Raw genomic sequence first — 18,862 nt, forward strand, 5'->3', positions numbered from 1 at the left:
GGGTTTACTATAAGTATTTTGTTTGCTATTCTAAATAAGGTCATGTTGATTTGATTATAATGGATGACATCTGCCTGCGCATCAATATTCGTCGTTTCCAAAATAAAAAAAGTTTTCAGTCATACTGTAAATCGTAAAAAGCAGTTGTAAAATGAGAAAATACATGCTGTAAATTGCAAAAAAATACTTGGGAAAACCAGTACTAATGTTGTAGAATGCTTGAGTCAATTCCAAAGTCAAAGAAGATGTTTTGAAGCAACAAAAATAAAGAACCTATATTTTGGTATACCATATACTCCTTGTTTAGTTTTGTTCTTTCCTGACCATTTAGATTTCATAATAAAGGCAAATTTTTTGCCAAACTTTATTTGCATGCTTCAGTTTTGGGGTCCCCAAAGGATGTCATCCATATAATCAAATCAACATGGCCTATATGTAAATAAAATAAAATAAACTTACAACTTGGATCTTGTCGTATTCCTGTAGGACTTGTTTCTGTATTCTCTTGTAGTTATTGCTCCCTTCGGGCAGCTTTCGTAGCTCCGCCTCAAGGTTGCTGAATCTCTGCGAAACCTTCTGTATGTTAGCGTACAACTGCTTGTATTCCTCATACTCCCTGTTGAAGTCCATCTTATACGATTGGCGTTGGTCATATTTCGAGATTGGTGGGTAGTGACTGAAAAAAAAAATCATCAAATTTCTCCATAAATGGATTGCTTCTTTCTCACCACAAGGTCTGTACTCTATTATTACAGTAATACTAACTACAAATCTTTCTAAAGGACATTCTAAATGTATACAGATAGTCATTCACAGTAATGAAGTTGACCCAAAATCAAATTAGAAGCATACCCAATCAAATTAGAACGTGATCTAACGTAGTTCCTGAAACTCCATTCCTGGTAATACAATACGTTATATAGTAAGAGGGATGCTTTTTTTTTAAAGGAAACTTTTACGCTTAAGGAAGCATAGCACGTCCACCGGCCTTGGTAGTCTTACCTGATATACGTAGGCATCTCTGATGTGGAGGTGGCAACAGATTGTTCATTGGCACTTGGGGATGACGGCGCATCTATTATACAACCAGAAAGAAAATTTAGCACATTAATGTAAAATCAAGGACATAAAAATGACATGTTTAGAGCTCCGAGTGATGAAATTCCTGTGCTACGGTCGTATCTCTCCCCCAGACAAGAGATGAAATATTCAAGATCTTGAAAATTGCAAGATGTGAAAGGCTCCGGCCAATTTGTTCTCTTCAGATCTTCAAAGAAGAAACGTAATCTCCATTTCACAGGCGTCATGAACTGCGAAGATAAGGCTTCCCCGGGGGTTTCATGAACATCAAATCTCAAAAACAAAACAACACCTATCATGACTCCGTACCTTGATCCCCACTTTTGAAACTTACCGAAGGAGAGACAGACTTTTTCTTGAAGATTTAATGAGGGATCTAATGGGCTTGCTGGCCTTTCTTGTCCCCCAACAGCCAATTTGCAAAAGAATACCAAGTAGAGTAACCTCATAAAAGATAGAGTAAAGAGTCCACAAATGTGACAAATTTACAATTCTTTCCAGTAACCTCTGACAGTTCATTCACCTTTCCTTCTTGAAACTTTCATCCTCATTTTTCACTGTCGCCATAAAAACGCCTATTCTTCACTGACAGTATGAGAAACAATGGGGGCAATAAAAAAGGTATTAAGCTCCTTGTAAAATCGCAGTGCCTAGTATGATACAACTGGAAATGTTCAAGTATTTCCATCAAATATGTTTCCTTTTGTTTCTAATTCATCACGAGCCTGATGTTAGAATTGTTACCATCTCAATGAAGGGCGGCTCATACAGAGAGCTGGATTTGCAACTCCTCTCCCTGAATAAGAAACATCAAATACTGTAAATGCAGAAATGTTCGCAGCGGTTTTATTTTCGCGGCGACCGTTTCACAGCAAACTTAAAACCACCTCAAACATTTTGGTCTGATACTGTAGCAGTATGTGACAATAGCACTGCCGTGAAATTAAAACCACCGCGAACACTCAATTTTCCCCTTGGCGCGAAATAAAAACAATGCGAACTTGAATGCATTTACAGTAACTAAGATAGGCAAAGAAGGGGTTACATAAGCTGCTCGGGAAATTCCCTACCAAATTTAGACCAGAAAGGTTTTGATCTATTCACACTGGGAAGGACCCCTACTCTTTTCAATAAGTGTGTTGGGTTTTTTTAACATCCTCTAGGTGTGGCTCTCCATCCTATCCATTGTGAAAATTTTCCCTTGAACCATTAACTTTTAGCTTGAGCTACAGTAGTAACTCTTTGAATGCCTCTTTGCAAAAACTAAGTGTTAGAGGGTTGTCCAGCCAAAGTTATGAATCAGACTTGTCCCCCATCTACCCTTCCTGAAACAAGACCTCCATATGACTGGCAACCAATACCAGTTTTGTAGTCATGTCCAGAATGCTCAAGCACGATTTTCCAGCAGTTCCTTCAATCTTGGGTCTATGAAGTTCTCTCTAGAGGCATGCATCATGCAGTATATTACTACTATATATAGCTCAAGAGCTTTGATGTAAGACCCCATTTATGATTGCAAAACTATTGACATTGGAAATTCTGCACTATTCCTGCTCCCTTTGATTAGTGGACCTACATATTCAAGTCGGTATATGGAGGATTTTTATGAGCAAGGAAAGGCGACTTAATGTTTGCCATAATCCACGCTCGGGTGCTTACCGTACTGGAATCCAATATGCGTAATTCATTAGGATCGGTTCAGTAGTTCATTTACCAAGAAATGAAGCATCAGCGCACTTAGTTCAGCTAACGACCTTCCGATATCCGACTCAAAATACTAATTTCACACATCCAGGTCGTCACTCTGCCAAACAAAGGTGTTCCCTGCTTATCTACACATTTTCTTTAAATCACACCAGAATTTACCATCATTCAATGATGTTAAAGACCACATTAAGTACACTACAGCATTGATATCCAACAAGTTTGATGCAAGGGCACAGCAGAGATTACCAGAGAGGTAGCAGTAAATATCTTGCAATGGATAGAGATATGTGGAGAGTGCACTACGCACAGTGCAATAAATAGTACCACTGGAAAGTATGCATCACTTTTATGTGCACAATATACTACAGCTTACAGTGGTTAAAAAAATAGACCGAACAGAATGTACTCTTAACTTACTACAAAACTTCGAATCAGCCAGTGTATTGTTTATTGATCATTCAAGGAACAAATTTTCAAGAAGAAAACAACGAAACATAATGGTATTTGTCCAGCCAGGAGTGCTGTCTTGAACAGGTACCACCTAGCAACTTTGGTGAGAACTGCAGGTACTGATCTGTCCTTTCCAATACACATTCTTCCTCACATCTGGACGCCAAGAGGCACATAGTCTGATATACCACTTTCCTATAGTACGGGCATTAAAAAAATCGTTTCACCTCCCGCTCTCCGCCTTTTCATCTTTCTGTATGGATGGTCTTCTACACTCATCACTAGACTATTGGTCCCTTGTTGAAGATTACACCTACTCCTGACTTGAGCCTTGGACTTTACCGTAGCCCTCCCAAATCCCCCCATGCGTCACTGACAAGTGTTACGCGCTGTTCCGCAGTCTTAAAGTAGACAACTCCTGCTCCTGCACGTTAACTTTAAACCCCGTCATTTGTCAGCCCTATGTTGCTAACCTAACAAGACACTAAAGTCCAAGGCCACTGCTTGGGCACATTATGGAGTCAGTGACATTTTTATGATGTAATCACTCAAGTCTGAATAACGCATTACAGACAAGTGAAGAATAAGATATCGCTGTGAAAGAGACTTGTATGTGTACACATCTCACTTCATGTTCTTTTTTCTTGTGAATGTGAGCATATGAGGCTTTTCAGGGCGAGGCACAAAATAAATTCTTAATCTAATTCAGTCTTTAAATTCATAATCTGGAAATAGCCATGGTCCCATAATAACTTATTGTGTTGGCATAAAAATTTGCCTAAATTATCATCTTGCAATACGGCACTTCCTCAAAAGATATAAAGGTCAATACTTTACTATGAATAGCATTTTTGCAAGTCTTCAGCCGACCTTCCATATTACCTTAAGATCACAACACTGCGATGATCCTACGTTGTAATTAGAGGCTTCGATGTTAAAGAATAGTTTGTTAAATGTTAAAGCGACCAAAGCAATTTGCACATACCGGTGACTGGCATAGTACTGTAAATGCATTTAAGTTTGCATGGTTTTTATTTCGCGCTAGGGGGAAAATGGGGTGTTCGCGGTGGGTTTTAGTTCGCGGCAGTGCTATAGTCACAACAATGTTGGACAAAAATGTTTGCGGTGGTTTTATGTTTGCCGTGAAACGGTCGCCACGAAAACCACGAACATAAAACCACCACAAACATTTCCGCATTTACAGTAAACTGTCAATCAAATTGAACGTTCTTTCTGAATGGGACATTCAATTTTTTCTTCCTACAGAAACGCTAAGCACAAAACTGAAAATAGTATTGAAGAATCACAGGGTTTTCAACAAAAGCCTACACATCTCAACCTTTATTATACATCTGATTGAATCTAGTGGAACAGAGCTCTCTATGGTTATGGTGAAAATCGCATCCTTGTGATGTTAAGGTGAAAGTTTCAGAGTCAGACTGTCTGGTGCCTTGTATCTAACACCGAGGGCTACGCGGCCTTCTGTTTGTCTGTTACAGTGCCGTTCACTGTCCATCACAACAAAGACATGATGCGTGTGAAGACCTTCCCCTTTAGCCACACAGCTTGCGAATGATGATAGGAAAATCACAATCTTTGAAGGGAAATAGCACTTTCACAAAGCAGTAACAAACGGATGTACCACAATTTACACAAAAAGCTATTGGGCTACACAAAAAAGAATTTTCGGTTCAAGGTATAATAACTTGTAAAAAAGACCTAGAAAATCAAATAAAATAGAGGAACAGAAGAAAAAATCAAGATACTGAAATTGATACAACTCGCTAAATAAAGATAAAAAAAAGTCAAAGTCAAAGTTCCTTCCACACCGATGGTGCATAGGGCGGTGCCCATCTCCGTTTCAGTAGCCCTTGGGCCACACAACTTTGTGCAATCACTACAGCAGGGGGCTAGTCCACTGGTAGTGGTGTGTGTTGAACTTCCATACTCTTTCCCAAATGCTGAGTGCTAAGCAGAGAAAGCAGTATGTACCTTTTTTTTTGGTATGACCTGGCCAGGGATCAAACTCACAACTTACCGTATGCAAGGCAAACACTCTACCCACTAGGCCATTGCACCGGTTTATACATGTACAGTAAACTGAGACCAACTGGTGAGAATCCAAATACACCACCAGTAGCGCTTAGTTGGCTATGACATGTGTATCTTCATACATGCAAAACAAACATTTAGGATGGCCCTGCTAGTAGACAGATAAACCAAAAATCATAAAACACAGAATGTCAATGAAGGTTAGACATCCAGGTAGTAAAATATGCAAGATTATAGTTACTCAAGCAACTGGATGAACTTGGACACTAGCCAGATTTCAAATGTTAATCCAGTTGCTTCTGAGTAACTGTTATCTTAGGCCACGACAATTTATTTTGTTGCTTCTCGGAATAGCCTATCCTGTTTTTCCCATTTTGAAAAAAAAAAAAATTGGGTCACAATTCCCATTCACAAATTTTAACTCCCAATTTTACTATTTGTTCAGTTGTGAAACTCGATAGCCATCAAAATAGACTATAAAGGCCTGCACATACTTAAAAAGTGTGGTCACATTGATCATAAATTATAATTTTTCATTTATCGAAACTATTTCTCAATATCAATCCACATATTACATGGCAAAAGGTACTTTTGTTACCGAAATTATAGTACTAGATCAAAGAAAGGGGTGCATTGCATAAAATGAGCCATACAAAGCTGAAACTTGAATAATCCTCTTATTCTTTATGTTATGTAAACCCTTAACTTCACCCCAGACTATTTGCAAAAAAATTGTATTTTTGTTTTTTTCCCGCCCTGTCGCTCCGATTTTTTTCTGAAAAAATCCGAGAAGCAACAAATAAAATTGGTGTGGCCTTACGTACAAAACACAGAAGTTCAATATAGTTTTGCCTCAGATAAAGATAGCAGTCAGAACTAGCAGTCTAAGCTGAGTTGTCTGATGGTGGTCACTCACAACTCACCTTTAAGTTTCCTATCTTTGCCATTGGCACTTCTGATGGCTTTAGTCTTTTCCCTTTTGCGTTGCGCCCTCTCCTCCTCTTTCTTGTCGAAAGCTTTCACATCAAACCTGTCGTCCACCTGGGAGTCTGGACTTGGTGTGGACTGTGTAGAAGTGGCTTCGTTACTTTGCACTGGGAATGCCTGCAGGAGGAGGAACAGCAAGGGGAGTTATCAGCAAGGGAAAAGGAAAGGAAAGTGATCTCGAACCAGTTTAGCTCAAATGAACTCAATGAACAGATGAGCTAATCTTCCACTGGTCGTGACAGGAAGACAGACGCTATATTATATACAGTATCTACAGGTTCACTGTACCAGGGAAATTCCCCTAGCTCTTTTCGACAAGCACAATGAACAGTGGACCACGGCTTAACGTCCCGTCCTAAGGACTGCGACCTTTTCTGGTAGCGTACATGTAGGGTGAGCGAGACAGCCAGGATCGAACCCGGGGCTTCTAGTTCCAGAGGCAAAATCGCTAACCACTGGACTACGCACGCTACGTAGGGCGGGCGATTCTCTCACATTTCAGAACTACAACTAGAGTTCAACAACCTCATACCTCCACCAAGGACATTGCCCTTGCCTCCACCAACAATTTTAGATTTTCCTCATCAATGATGCAAATGATCTTCTAATTTGCATAATTTGTATTTCCAAATACTTTTCACTTGCAGAACCATGACTTTGAAGACCTTATCATTGAGTATGGAATTTTCTCCTTAATTGTCCAAATGATATAATAATCTATAGTAATTCATACGGATACATGTTCCTCACTAACAAAGTACCTGCATCATTATAGTGAAATGCCATGTCATGCACGGAAATTATTTACAATTATTGGCAGGTGATTTTCTCCCATTTCTCACCAGGAGTAGAATTCAATGATCTCTTACCCCATTATCACTCATCTAAATGATGTTCTTATTGGGATAATTACCCTCGCCAGCAGTGTGTGTGTTTGTATATGTGTGTGTGTGTGTGTGTGTGTGTGTGCATGAGCATGATATCTTGCGAATGCATGGATGGAATGTCTTGATATTTGGTATGTGGGTAGGTATTGGTGAGACCTCAAACTGATTAGATTTTGGGCCCCCTAATGGCCTGTTATCGTACTGCAGTGCAACTTCCAGTTTTTGATATCTTGAGTTCTAGACTGTCTATGGCTTTCATATTTTGGTGGCAAATAGCAAGTTAGGAAAGATTGGTGTAGGTTTTTCTTCCCCTGCAATGTTCCACATATCGTATCTTTACTGGAACACCCTAGCTTAACTATGGCTGTCCCTGACACCGATGGATTTGTCTGCGCCCTGTACATACCCTTCTACGAAGAGCGCCGCACCAAAAGATCTATCCTCCTGACAGAGCTGTCTGCCACCTGATGGATGCTACAGATTTCCCCTAACACACCCAGACAAAGCTTCCTCGCAGGAGCCCGATGACGGATGAACCCACCTGTGAGTTTATTGCACAGTTCTGGTTGCCCAAGGCGCCTGTATTTGCACTGATCCTGACCCGCGGCTTCTTGGCGGCGACTTGTTGGTCGAGGCTGTCCAGGGGGCGTTTGGAGGCCTGGACAGTCTGCTGAAGGAACAACAGGTGTTATTCAATACCACTACATAGCCTCATCTGTCACTGTTCATTCTGAATGGACATTCATACGCTGACTTATCGTCATATATATATATATAAAAATAGAATCCAGGGATATTTACTTAATTCTTGACACAAGATGACACTGAAGGCAAATTGGAGGCCTGGACAGTCTGTCAGGGGAACAAAAGGTGTTACTGTAAATGCATTTAAGTTTGTGTGGTTTTTATTTCACGTTAAGGCGAAAATGGAGTGTTTGCGGTGGTTTTAAGTTCGCGGCAGCGCTATATTCACATACTGCTACAGTATGGGCCAAAAATGTTCGCGGTGGTTTTAAGTTCGCGGTGAAACGTCCCCACGAAAACCGCTAACATAAAACCAACCCGAACATTTCTGCATTTACAGTTAGCATACAATACCACAACATACAATGTAACCTTGTCTGTCTCTGTTCATTCTGAATGGACATTCATACACTGTCTTGTTCTCATGTTTACTTAATTCCAGACATAAAACGAGACTGAAAGCAAATTGGAGGCCTGGATAGTCTGCTGTGGGGGACAACAGGTGTTATTCAATACCACAACATAGCCTCGTCTGTCACTGTTCATTCTGAATGGACATTCATACAGTCTTGTTCTCACATACATGTACGAATAGAATCCAGGCACTTGATTCCTATAACATACATGTAAGACGAGACTGAAGGGAAACTGGTGGTCTAGACAGTCTGCACCGAGGATCAACAGGTGTTTTTCAACACAACATACATGTAGCCTCCTGTTACTGACCATTCTGAATGGTTTAGATTAAATGAACAAACTTTGGACATTCATACACTGTCTTGTTCTCACTGGCACTGGATTGCCAATTTGGTATGGTGCAAGAAGAGGCTGAATGCATACTGTAAATGCAGAAATGTTAGTGGTTTTCGCGGTGCTTTCACCGCAAACTTAAAACCACCGCGAACATTTTTTGTCCAATATTGTAGCAGTATGTAACTGTAGCACTGCCGCAAAATCAAAGGAGACCACAGCGAACACTCCATTTTCCGCTTTATAGCGCGAAATAAAAAACACGCGAACTTTAATGCATTTACAGTATTTCCATCTTTGTACACCTCATCCCTCCAACAATCCAGTCAGGTCGAGAGACTGGGAAGGCTGCATAGCATAACAACTGTACCAGCAATACTTCATCCTCAAATCTTAAATCTTAAAAAAAAACTTTCCTGACAATCAGATGTTGAGAATACAAACTCCCCAAGATGGTTTGAAAACCTACCAAAGATCCTACAAGGGTGGTTTAAAAAGGATGTTATATCACTTATGAGCAAGAAGGTTAATATTTTTAACCTCCTTGTTATGAGCAAGCATTGACTACGAATAAGAAAAGACAGAACTCTTGTTCCTTTACGGTGATTGCCAACAATACACTACAACACTAGCCTGAGTGTCATCCTGTTTAGTTTCAGAGTCTGAGCCTGGAACTGAACAGGATGATACTCATGATCAGGCTACTACAACACATGCATGGAGAGTAAATCGAAAAGTCACTGTGAGCTCTCCATAAAACTACCACAAAATGGGAGAACATGTCATAATTGTCATATAAAAGTCACCATTAGGATTTGGGGTCAGTACAGAGTGGTATCTATAAAAGTGTCAAATTATGTTTTGTGCCATTATGGATAAAACGAACAAGCTGGGATACAAACTGCATGTATGATTATACTGTAAATGCAGAAATGTTCGTGAAGGTTTTATGTTCGCGGTTCTCGCAGCGACTGCTTCGATGCGAACTTAAAAACACTGCAAACATTTTAGTCCAATACTGTAGCAGTATGTTACTATAGCACTGCCGCAAACTTGCAACTACCGCAAACACTCTATTCTCGCCTTAGCGCGAAATAAAAACCACGCCAACTTAAATGCATTTACAGTAATATATCTATCTGGGTAGTCTTTTCTCCTGTCACAAATGTTGCTAAAAATGTCTTTTTTTTCGTCTCTTCCCGTATTGCTGGAATTTCAACTTGTCAGTCAAAGTTGTAAGCTTTAATTCGCAATCATATGGTCACAACTGAGTTCCATAGTAAAATCATATCAAACTTAAAATGCCTACGGTGCTGTCCTGCTGAGCCAACATTGTAAACATCGAAGCAGCCAACATGTAATTCCAATCTGTTGAGGCATGCTTTACCAATCATCATCCCATAAAAGCCAACATCCATGCACCACCCAAACTATCTCCACTTAGAGAACACTGCTGTCAGACAAAATCCTCTCTACTTTGATGTTCCAGCCAGGACAATAACATCTGACAAAGTTTTCATCTCGTCCGTATGTCATATCCAGACTAGGAATTATAGCGAACAGCAGTAACCTGGCGTCAGACCCAATCCTGCCTGCTTTTATCATGCCGACAGGGAAATAACGTCAGTTCTTATTACCGCCCGCTGAAGAACTACAGAATGATGGATGTAATAACGCCACATTTCTGTAGACACTGAGTCCCTAGGGGGGTTCTTACAAAGTTTATCATCATTATCTAGCTGGAATCATAAACTATATCGTACAGTTTCATACCATGCAGCTAAACATAAAGCAAACTGGTGGGCTTACATAAAACAAGGTCAAGGCATTGAAACTGATTGTAACATGAAACAACTTTGAATTGTAATCATTGGGTGGAAAGTGTACATACTTTTTAAGGATCTGTTGTCGATCAGTCTATAATAGATCATTATTTATTGTTTCCTAATAATACAATATGACATTAGATCAATATCACTCCTTTCAAATTCTAATTTTCAATATCTTGCTGTCAACTGTGTCTGGCTGGATTTGAAGAAGATTAACTCATGAGTACTAGATTCAAAATTACTTTTAGCAATGTGATATACATTGTAGCTGTCTACACAAAGATTATAATATTGATGTTAGAAGTTTGCCTATGGCATAACTATAAATCAGCAAATTACAGAGAAAATTTAGTCATCAATCTTGTTATTAGCATTTGAAAAACTTTGCAAGATACTTTTGTTTTTAAGATATCTCCAGGACATTCTGATATCTTCTTTTGAAGGAAAATGAAAGCCATTTCAGTTAAGTTCCAGTGAATCCCATTTTGCTATTAACCAACACCTAATAGATATATTAACCTTACTGTCTGGCTCCACATAAGTTTGCCTGAAGCTATAACAAGTTCATTATTGAACACCAAAGTTCAAACACAAGGGTTGATAAGTTTTGAATGGTGCTGGATATCATGTATGTATTAATCTCCAAGCAGATCATTGGTGGCGAGGCAGTATACAAAGGGCCAACCAGCATCCGGTAGCCTATTGGATACTGGTTGGCTCTTTGGAACCTTCCTTGCCACCGATAGATCTGCTTGGAGATTAGTATATATGTCAGGGTATAGATTGTGATCGGACAGAACCGCAGATTCTACCAGTAGAGATGTCGAACAGGATGCTAGGTATGAGTAAGGGTACTCTGCCATTTATAAATCCTAAATTTCAAGTCCATCCATTGATCTACAGTCATGTGATTCGAAGTTAAAATATTCTCAGATCGGATTCTGCCAGATTGTAATCTTTACCCTGACATGTAACATACCCTGACAATGATAATATATCAGAAAAAGCACTCCAATCCAACAAAATTGATGTTGTTAGAAAATGGGTAGTGCAAGATGATTCAATTTTGAATATGATACAATAATTAGCTGAATGGTATGGTGGGAGTAATGCAGTTAGTAGTGACAGATGACTTTTCATATTTGATAAACAGACAGAATACGATGCCAATTGATATGTATCAACCATTTGGCTTTTTCTTCAATAAGGCCAGACTAGTCCAATTCCTTTGTTCTTGGCAAAAGAAATAGACAATGAAATTTTAAAAAAGGAAACTATTTTTATCAAATTACAGAGCTGTTTGTTGTGAGGTGTATTCAAATAATGCAGATATTTTTATTTTTGCATTTGCACACTTACTTCTGCCCTGAATAAGATATAAAAGAAGTATATTGTAGTTTGATTTGTTTGACCTTAGCACCTACATACATGTATAACTAACAATCACAGAATAGTCATAAATGAATATCAATGACCCTGCCATGTCCAGACACATTTCAACTTCAACTTCAACTTGTTTAACCCCCAGATAACCCCGCGAGGGGCAAAGTGGGGGGGAGGAGGTCCCAGGCTAAGGCGGGCAGGCCTCCAGCCTGGCGCGGAATGACTCAACGGTGGGAGCCGTAACAACCGCGCCAGGCAGGGCGTTCCACTCGGGGATGGTGTGGGGGAAGAATGAATGTTTGTACGAGTCTGTCCGGGCGTTAAGTGGTTGAAATTTGAGCGTGTGGCTCCCCCGGGTGTGCCCCTGAGCTGGTTTCAGTAGACTATCTGTGTTAATTATATTCCCCTTCCAGTGGGAAGGGGGATATATTATTTTTGCTTGCCTGTTCTTCTTCTTCTTCTTTCTTCTTCTTCTTCTTCTTCTGCCAAAAACCAAGTAAATATGCGGTGGTAGCTCTACTAATGGTATTGCAGAAAGTTATATGTACCTTATGTTACAATGTACGGATGTTATATTTGAGATGTAGGTAACTAAAGGAAAGGTGAATACACCTGACAATAAATTATGCTAATGAGTACCTTATTTGCATAATCTTTGCATAAACTTGTATTTCCCTTACCGTAAAAGCTGTGGATGTCATCTTTGAAATGTAGGTACCTTTAGGAAAGGTAAATGCACCTGGACATAAATTATGTTAATGAGGACCTCATTTCCATAATTTATGCAGAAACGTGTATTTCCCTTACCGTAAAAGCTGCAGATGTCATATTTGAGATGTAGGTACCTTCAGGAAAGGTGAACACATCTGGCCATGAATTATGCTAATGAGGACCTCATTTGCATAATTTATGCATAAACTTATATTTCCCTTTCCGTAAAAGCTGCGGATGTCATCTTTAAGATGTAGGTACCTTTAAGAAAGGTGAATGCACCTGGACATAAATTATGCTAATAAGGACCTAATTTGCATAATTTATGCAGAAACTTGTATTTCCCTTACCGTAAAAGCTGCAGATGTCATATTTGAGATGTAGGTACCTTTAGGAAAGGTGAACACGCCTGGCCATAGATTATGCTAATGTGGACCTTATTTGCATGATTAATGCATAAACTTGTATTTTGCTTACCGTAAAAGCTACGGATGTCATATCTGAGATGTAGGTACCATTAGGAAAGGTCAGGAAACCAGGCCATAAATTATGCTAATGGGGACCTCATTTGCATAATCTATGCATAAAATTGAATTTTCCTTACCGTAAAAGCTATGGATGTCATATTTGAGTTGTAGGTACCTTTAGGAAAGGCGAATACACCTGGCCATAAATTATGCTAATGTGGACCTCATTTGCATAATTTAGGCATAAACTTGTATTTCCCTTACTGTGAAAGTTACGGATGTCATATTTGAGGTATAGGTACCATTAGGAAGGGTCATAAAACCTGGCCATGAATTATGCTAATGAGGGCCCTCGTTTGCATAATTTATGCATATCCCTCACCGTAAAGGCTACGATTGTCATATTTCAGATGTAGGTACCTTTAGGAGAGGTGAACACACCGGTATATAAATTATGCTAATGTCGACCTCCTTTGCATAATTTATGCAGATACTTCATAATACCCTTACAGCCGATGCTAAGGATGTCATATTTGAGGTGTAGGTAATGGGAGGGGAATATCCTGCATTTTCCCGAAAATGTTGCCATTCTAGTATTGATGTAGTTATTGAGCTTATAGAAAAAGGTGAGGCGGGCGTTCCTCCTCCTTTCAGAGAGAAGGGGCCAATAGGTATTTAGGAGAGATAGGCTCACTCCTAAGTCCTATTCACAGCAAACTTGCTACATACATGTACAAAACATCCTAATAGTCAGCTAAATGGTTCTAATGGGCATTTCCAGCAATCATACTAAACCCTGGAGTCTGGTAAAACCTGCCAACAATGACTACACCGCATTACCTGCCTGATGTGCACAAGCACCCCCCATTCAGCCCAGACACATTAAAACTTTACAAATCCATCCCGAACTCTTGCGACAAACTACGCAGGTTCAAACGGACAGAGCTGGATATAGATACGAGCTCGCGGCTACATTAGAGTCCGTCTTTGTGTGGATGGATGGTTTTAATGTAGAGGACTGGTCAACTGGACTGGCTATCTGCGGTGATAAGGCTTTAGATAATGGCCCGGTGATCCTACAGACTTCTCAATTGATAGACCTGCAAAATTGTCCGCAGCAGTGGAAAAGCCGGGATCCTGCAGCAGTGCTGCGGTGCCGTTTCATGCTCCATCCAGGTGAGAGGTCCGAATGATGGAGAGATCCGCCCGGGGGGACTCCCCGATATTGAAGTAATCATTCCACTCGACTTTTCCCATTTCTGCTCCATTTTCGGACTTATCACATACTGGGGCCGGCCTGCGGTGCCTGACCTCAAACCGGTACTTTCGCGACCCCGCGTTATCGCGCCCGAGGCTTGTAGATGCCGAGACCAGTGGTAAATGGCCCAGAGGGATAGAGGAGGATTTGTACAGCCCATTTTGGTGGATGAATGGAAATTAACTTGTCCAGGCAGACACGATTTCAGATAGATCTTCAAAGCCCTATTCAGGCTCAGATGTGAAAGGGGTGCGCAAACTGCCCCTTGCAGGCTTCTTACTTACACTGTGGGATATACGAGTCCTTATGAACTACTAGTAGCCCGATACTACAACTTGTCATAATCTTACTGTTTCATATATGATAACCTCAGGATACAAATTATGGGTTCAGGGATGTATGTTTATCGCCATCTCTTGTATTGTTTTCCTGGAGCATTCAAAAGCAGATACATAATTTCTCGGGAATAAAACGTCATACTTTTGAATACCAATATTAATCTTACTTAGGTATCGTGTATACATGCCGACTTTCATGAAAAGAAGTTTTCGGGGTTGTATATAACCATGAATGTATGCCAAATAGGATTTATGAAGAACAATTGTTTGAGACCGCAGAGTTTCATGGGCAAAGAATTCTATGGCTAGACGTTACGCTTTAAATTCAAGCACTGAATAACCATGCACTGAATAACGAACATTTTTAATACTCAAGAAGGATGGCGTTTTTGTACAGGCAAGACACACTGTCTATAGCATGGTAGCAGCAACATAGATTATGTCAAACTTAACTGGAATAACGAAAACTTACCAGCACTGGCAAGTAGCATGGTTAGAGTTAAAGCATTCACTCCAACACACAAAAAATAGCAATTTACAGAAACTTTGTACACAACATTCAGAAAATCCTTATGCTACCATGGACCCAATGTCTGAAACAGTTTAGCCCCAACTCTGTCTGAGACTTTTGCAGCCTATGCGCCAACTTTCCTTTTGCTACATGTTTTTGTAATGCCATGTAAAGGGGCGCCTAAGTATTCATACAAATCATAACGGAATTCATTCAAGTTTTACGGAGTTGATACAAATTCTATGGAATTCATATGATCCACTACTAACAAACATACAAATCTTAGGGAATTCAGTTCTATAGAATACATGATATTCTTACTACAGTCAAACCACTCGAGGGACAGAGGAAAAATACTTGCTGAGGATATGGTGTAATTAACTTTGACTTTGTAAAAATGGACAGGACTTTAATTTATAATGTGGTTGCTTGCACCAAGTAGTTGCCTGCGCTAGGTGGTTGCTCTATCAGGTTTGACTGTATTAGTAAAACTTGTATGAATTCTGCAAAATTCTTGTTTCTTAGTCGTGGATCGTATGAATTCCGCAAAATTCCTATGAATACTTAGGCGGCCTTGATGTATGTGTAAGAATAGAGTATGTGTTTGTTTCACTCTTGTGACTTTTGTACACTTGCAAAGTTACCTGAGAAGACCCTTGGATGGACGGCGGGCTGTCATGGGTAGTCGTTGTCGGGGAACACGACGGGGAGTGTCGCATCTGAGCAAGTCGCCTGGAAAAGAAACCAGCGTGATGGTTTAATTTGCTGATATACTGTAATGCTGGGTCGAGCAAGGTAATGGTTACTCAAGCAACTGGATAAAATCTGAAAACGGTCAGACGTTTCGGGTAGCATCCGCTGTCTTTAAGCCCCTGTCTCAAATAAGAACTTCAGCTCGGCCGATGTGTTGGCAAGCTTCAAGTGTGCATTTTTGGCCGAAGTACGGCCGACGTCCTGTCAATTACGCGGGCTTCGGGCGATTTTTAGAAGTAAAAGTTGATCCAAATATTGGCCTTTTACCAGGTTAGTCGATACTGACTTCGTCCATGTCCAAGATATGGTACCGTCTCATGGGGGATTTTTAGTTTTAAGTGTTTGATGGACGTCGCCCAAGATTTTCATTGGAAAATATGGTCGACGCTCGGGCGATTTCGAAATTCGGCGAGCTTCGGGCGATCTACAAAGTTGGCCGACGCTCGTATGAATTGTGACACCGGCTTTAGGCACTGATGAAAGACAGCAGATGCTGTATGAGATGTCTGACCGTTTCCAAATTTTATCTAGTTGCTTGAGTACAATGTAACTGTTACGTTGCATACTGTAATGTTATGCTCAAATTTCCAAACCAGGGCTTGGGGAGGCTGTTTGTGGAAATGAAAAAAGAAGCATGTATCAAGAAATATAGCCAAATTATGCTATTACCTTTTACATTTTGTGTGCTATATTGTCTTTTACATCATATTTTTCGTTTCTGCAATCTGCCTAGCAAGGCCCCGGTTTGGAAATGTGACCCTAGGAAAAGAACTCTGTAGTCATTAACAAATAAATCAGAGCTTTGAACTTGATAACATTTCTTTGAATCTATTGGTTCAGAAGCAACATTACATAAAGCCAGGGCTGCCCAACTAGCCCGAGGCTGTTACAGAGGGCAAACTAAGGCCGCAAGGACAGAAAAGATAACGAAAATTACATAAACTAAAGGTCATTGAACTGAATCTATCGGAATTACAGTTGCAAGTAGGTCAAGGACTGTGTTTACACTACATATATAGAGAATGGGCCTTCTCATGATGTCCAGATTTAGAAGGCGGTACCGGTGAGGCCTAGGGAAAAAATATTGTGTTTCTGATATGATCATTACACTGTTGTTGTTGTTGGTAGTCCTTCGAGTCGAAGAAGACTGTCAGTGTGTCTCTCACGCAGGGTGTGACCTCATGATCATTTACACTGTACAGTCGTGAAAAAAAGGGTCGGTAGGGACGAATTCTCTCTTTTCTAAAAAAAGTTTTGGTTTCGATTAGGATTGAAGTGATCCAATAAAAACAGTTAAACAATGAAAATGAACCAATATTTTCAAGATCATATTGCAATTATACAGATATACATTATACAATGTTTACTACGCATTTTTACATCAACTTAATCTCTCAAAAAAGGGAGTCAGTTTTGAATTTTTCAATCCTGGGACAGGTCTATCAGTTGGGACTGCACCCATCTTTCGGAAGAGTCATTAAATGGGGGACCCGTGTTCGAAGAGGTGCCTCAAGCACATTAAAGGGGAAGGGCTAGCAATCCCTCCCTGTAAAGATATACCCTGCTACTGAAACAGCAAGGAAACTTGCTGCACTATGTGCCACTAGGCATTACAAGGGTCGGAACGAACAGGTAATAGCGGACGCTGTCTGATCCTGTCCATCAAGGCTTCGGAGATCCATCAGACTTGTTACTGCCCGTTATTGGCACCATGTGCGACGTTACGCGCCCCGAGATGTCCGAATTACTGCAAATTGTTACCCCAGGATTACAGCCACGTTGATCACAATCTGGGGGGCTGTTACTGAGATCAGACCAATCCTACCTCCAGACTCTCTAATCATTCCTGCTTCTCTTATTAGGCCTCACAAAGTTTGCGTCATGGATAACATCACCTGGTTGTCCCCAAATTAGATGCAAGCATTTAAAATTCAACAAATAAAGCCTTAATTTTGAAAATAGTTATCTTTGACATATTGATGAAGGTTAGACATCCAGGTAATAAGATACGCCAAAAAACAGTAACTCAAGCAACTGGATAAAATTTACTGACGAAAAATAGTGGATGCTGTCTGAAAAGTCTGACTGTTTAAAATTTTCATCCAGTTGCTTGAGTAACTGTTTTTTGGCATATCTTTTATTTTTTTCTAACTGGACTTGTATATTACCTCGCAGTTATCAGTTTACTTTTGCTGTTATTGTTCTTATTTCATCATTTTACGAACAGAGGATCCTATAACCACTCATACTTTTTGTCCAATGCTTGTTAAGGTATTGTCTAAGGGTGGCTGAGGAATTTCGGGATGTTTTTGAAAAAAACCCTTTCTTACGCTTTATAAACCTTCCTCAACCTTAGTTTTTTTTCCAGGTAGTACCTTATAGCAAGGTGATAATTTATGCAAATTGGTATGATGTCATGATTACATCATCAAGATTTATCAGGCCACGCCCCTGCTGGTAATAAACGCTCTACTTGGATTATGCTTCAATGTTCATCAATATAACTTTGCAGGAATTACATGATAGTAATACTTAAAGAATGACGCGTGCCTACGCGAATATTTTGTAGATTTTTGGCGAACTTTTTTTTGTTATCAAACAAATACCTTAAATGTATGTGAATAAAATGAAAATAAAAAGGCAAATACTGGACCGTACCTTTTTACAAGTTGCCTCTCCTCACTGGTGTAGAACGGCCAGTCTTCCTGGACATCGCTAAAGGCAGTTTTATTCAGCATGTAGTTGTCGTCCTTACCTAATGTTGCTATCTGTGGACGAACAACAGCAATATATAAATTATAACATATTGGTTGTTACCTTCGCCAAGAAGGTTATGTTTTAATCTCCATGAAAAAACACTTTGTTTTGAGTGTGTTTCCCTATTTGTTTGTGTGTGTGTATGTTTGTGTCACCGGATACTTAAAGTCAGCATAATTGAAGAACGTGTAGATGGAT

General features: G+C 39.9%; 1 protein-coding gene across 3 annotated transcripts in view; it reads right to left on the reverse strand.

The window, feature by feature from the left end:
• LOC136427321 (RNA polymerase II elongation factor ELL-like) overlaps window positions 1-18,862 on the reverse strand; it is a 50,017-nt gene that overhangs the window by 12,160 nt on the left and 18,995 nt on the right. Inside the window, exons 8-13 of one of the 3 annotated variants that reach the window (XM_066416134.1) lie at window positions 18,566-18,671; window positions 15,799-15,886; window positions 7,705-7,833; window positions 6,213-6,393; window positions 1,003-1,075; window positions 460-676 (exon numbers count right to left, since the gene is read on the reverse strand). In XM_066416134.1, the coding sequence (XP_066272231.1) occupies window positions 460-676; window positions 1,003-1,075; window positions 6,213-6,393; window positions 7,705-7,833; window positions 15,799-15,886; window positions 18,566-18,671 (794 nt within the window). Of the gene's footprint in view, window positions 1-459; window positions 677-1,002; window positions 1,076-6,212; window positions 6,394-7,704; window positions 7,834-15,798; window positions 15,887-18,565; window positions 18,676-18,862 lie in introns of all 3 variants that reach the window. The other 2 variants (XM_066416135.1, XM_066416133.1) reach the window with 2 other exon arrangements.

This window comes from Branchiostoma lanceolatum, chromosome 2, assembly GCF_035083965.1.
Source record: "Branchiostoma lanceolatum isolate klBraLanc5 chromosome 2, klBraLanc5.hap2, whole genome shotgun sequence".
Classification (NCBI taxonomy): Eukaryota; Metazoa; Chordata; class Leptocardii; order Amphioxiformes; family Branchiostomatidae; genus Branchiostoma; species Branchiostoma lanceolatum.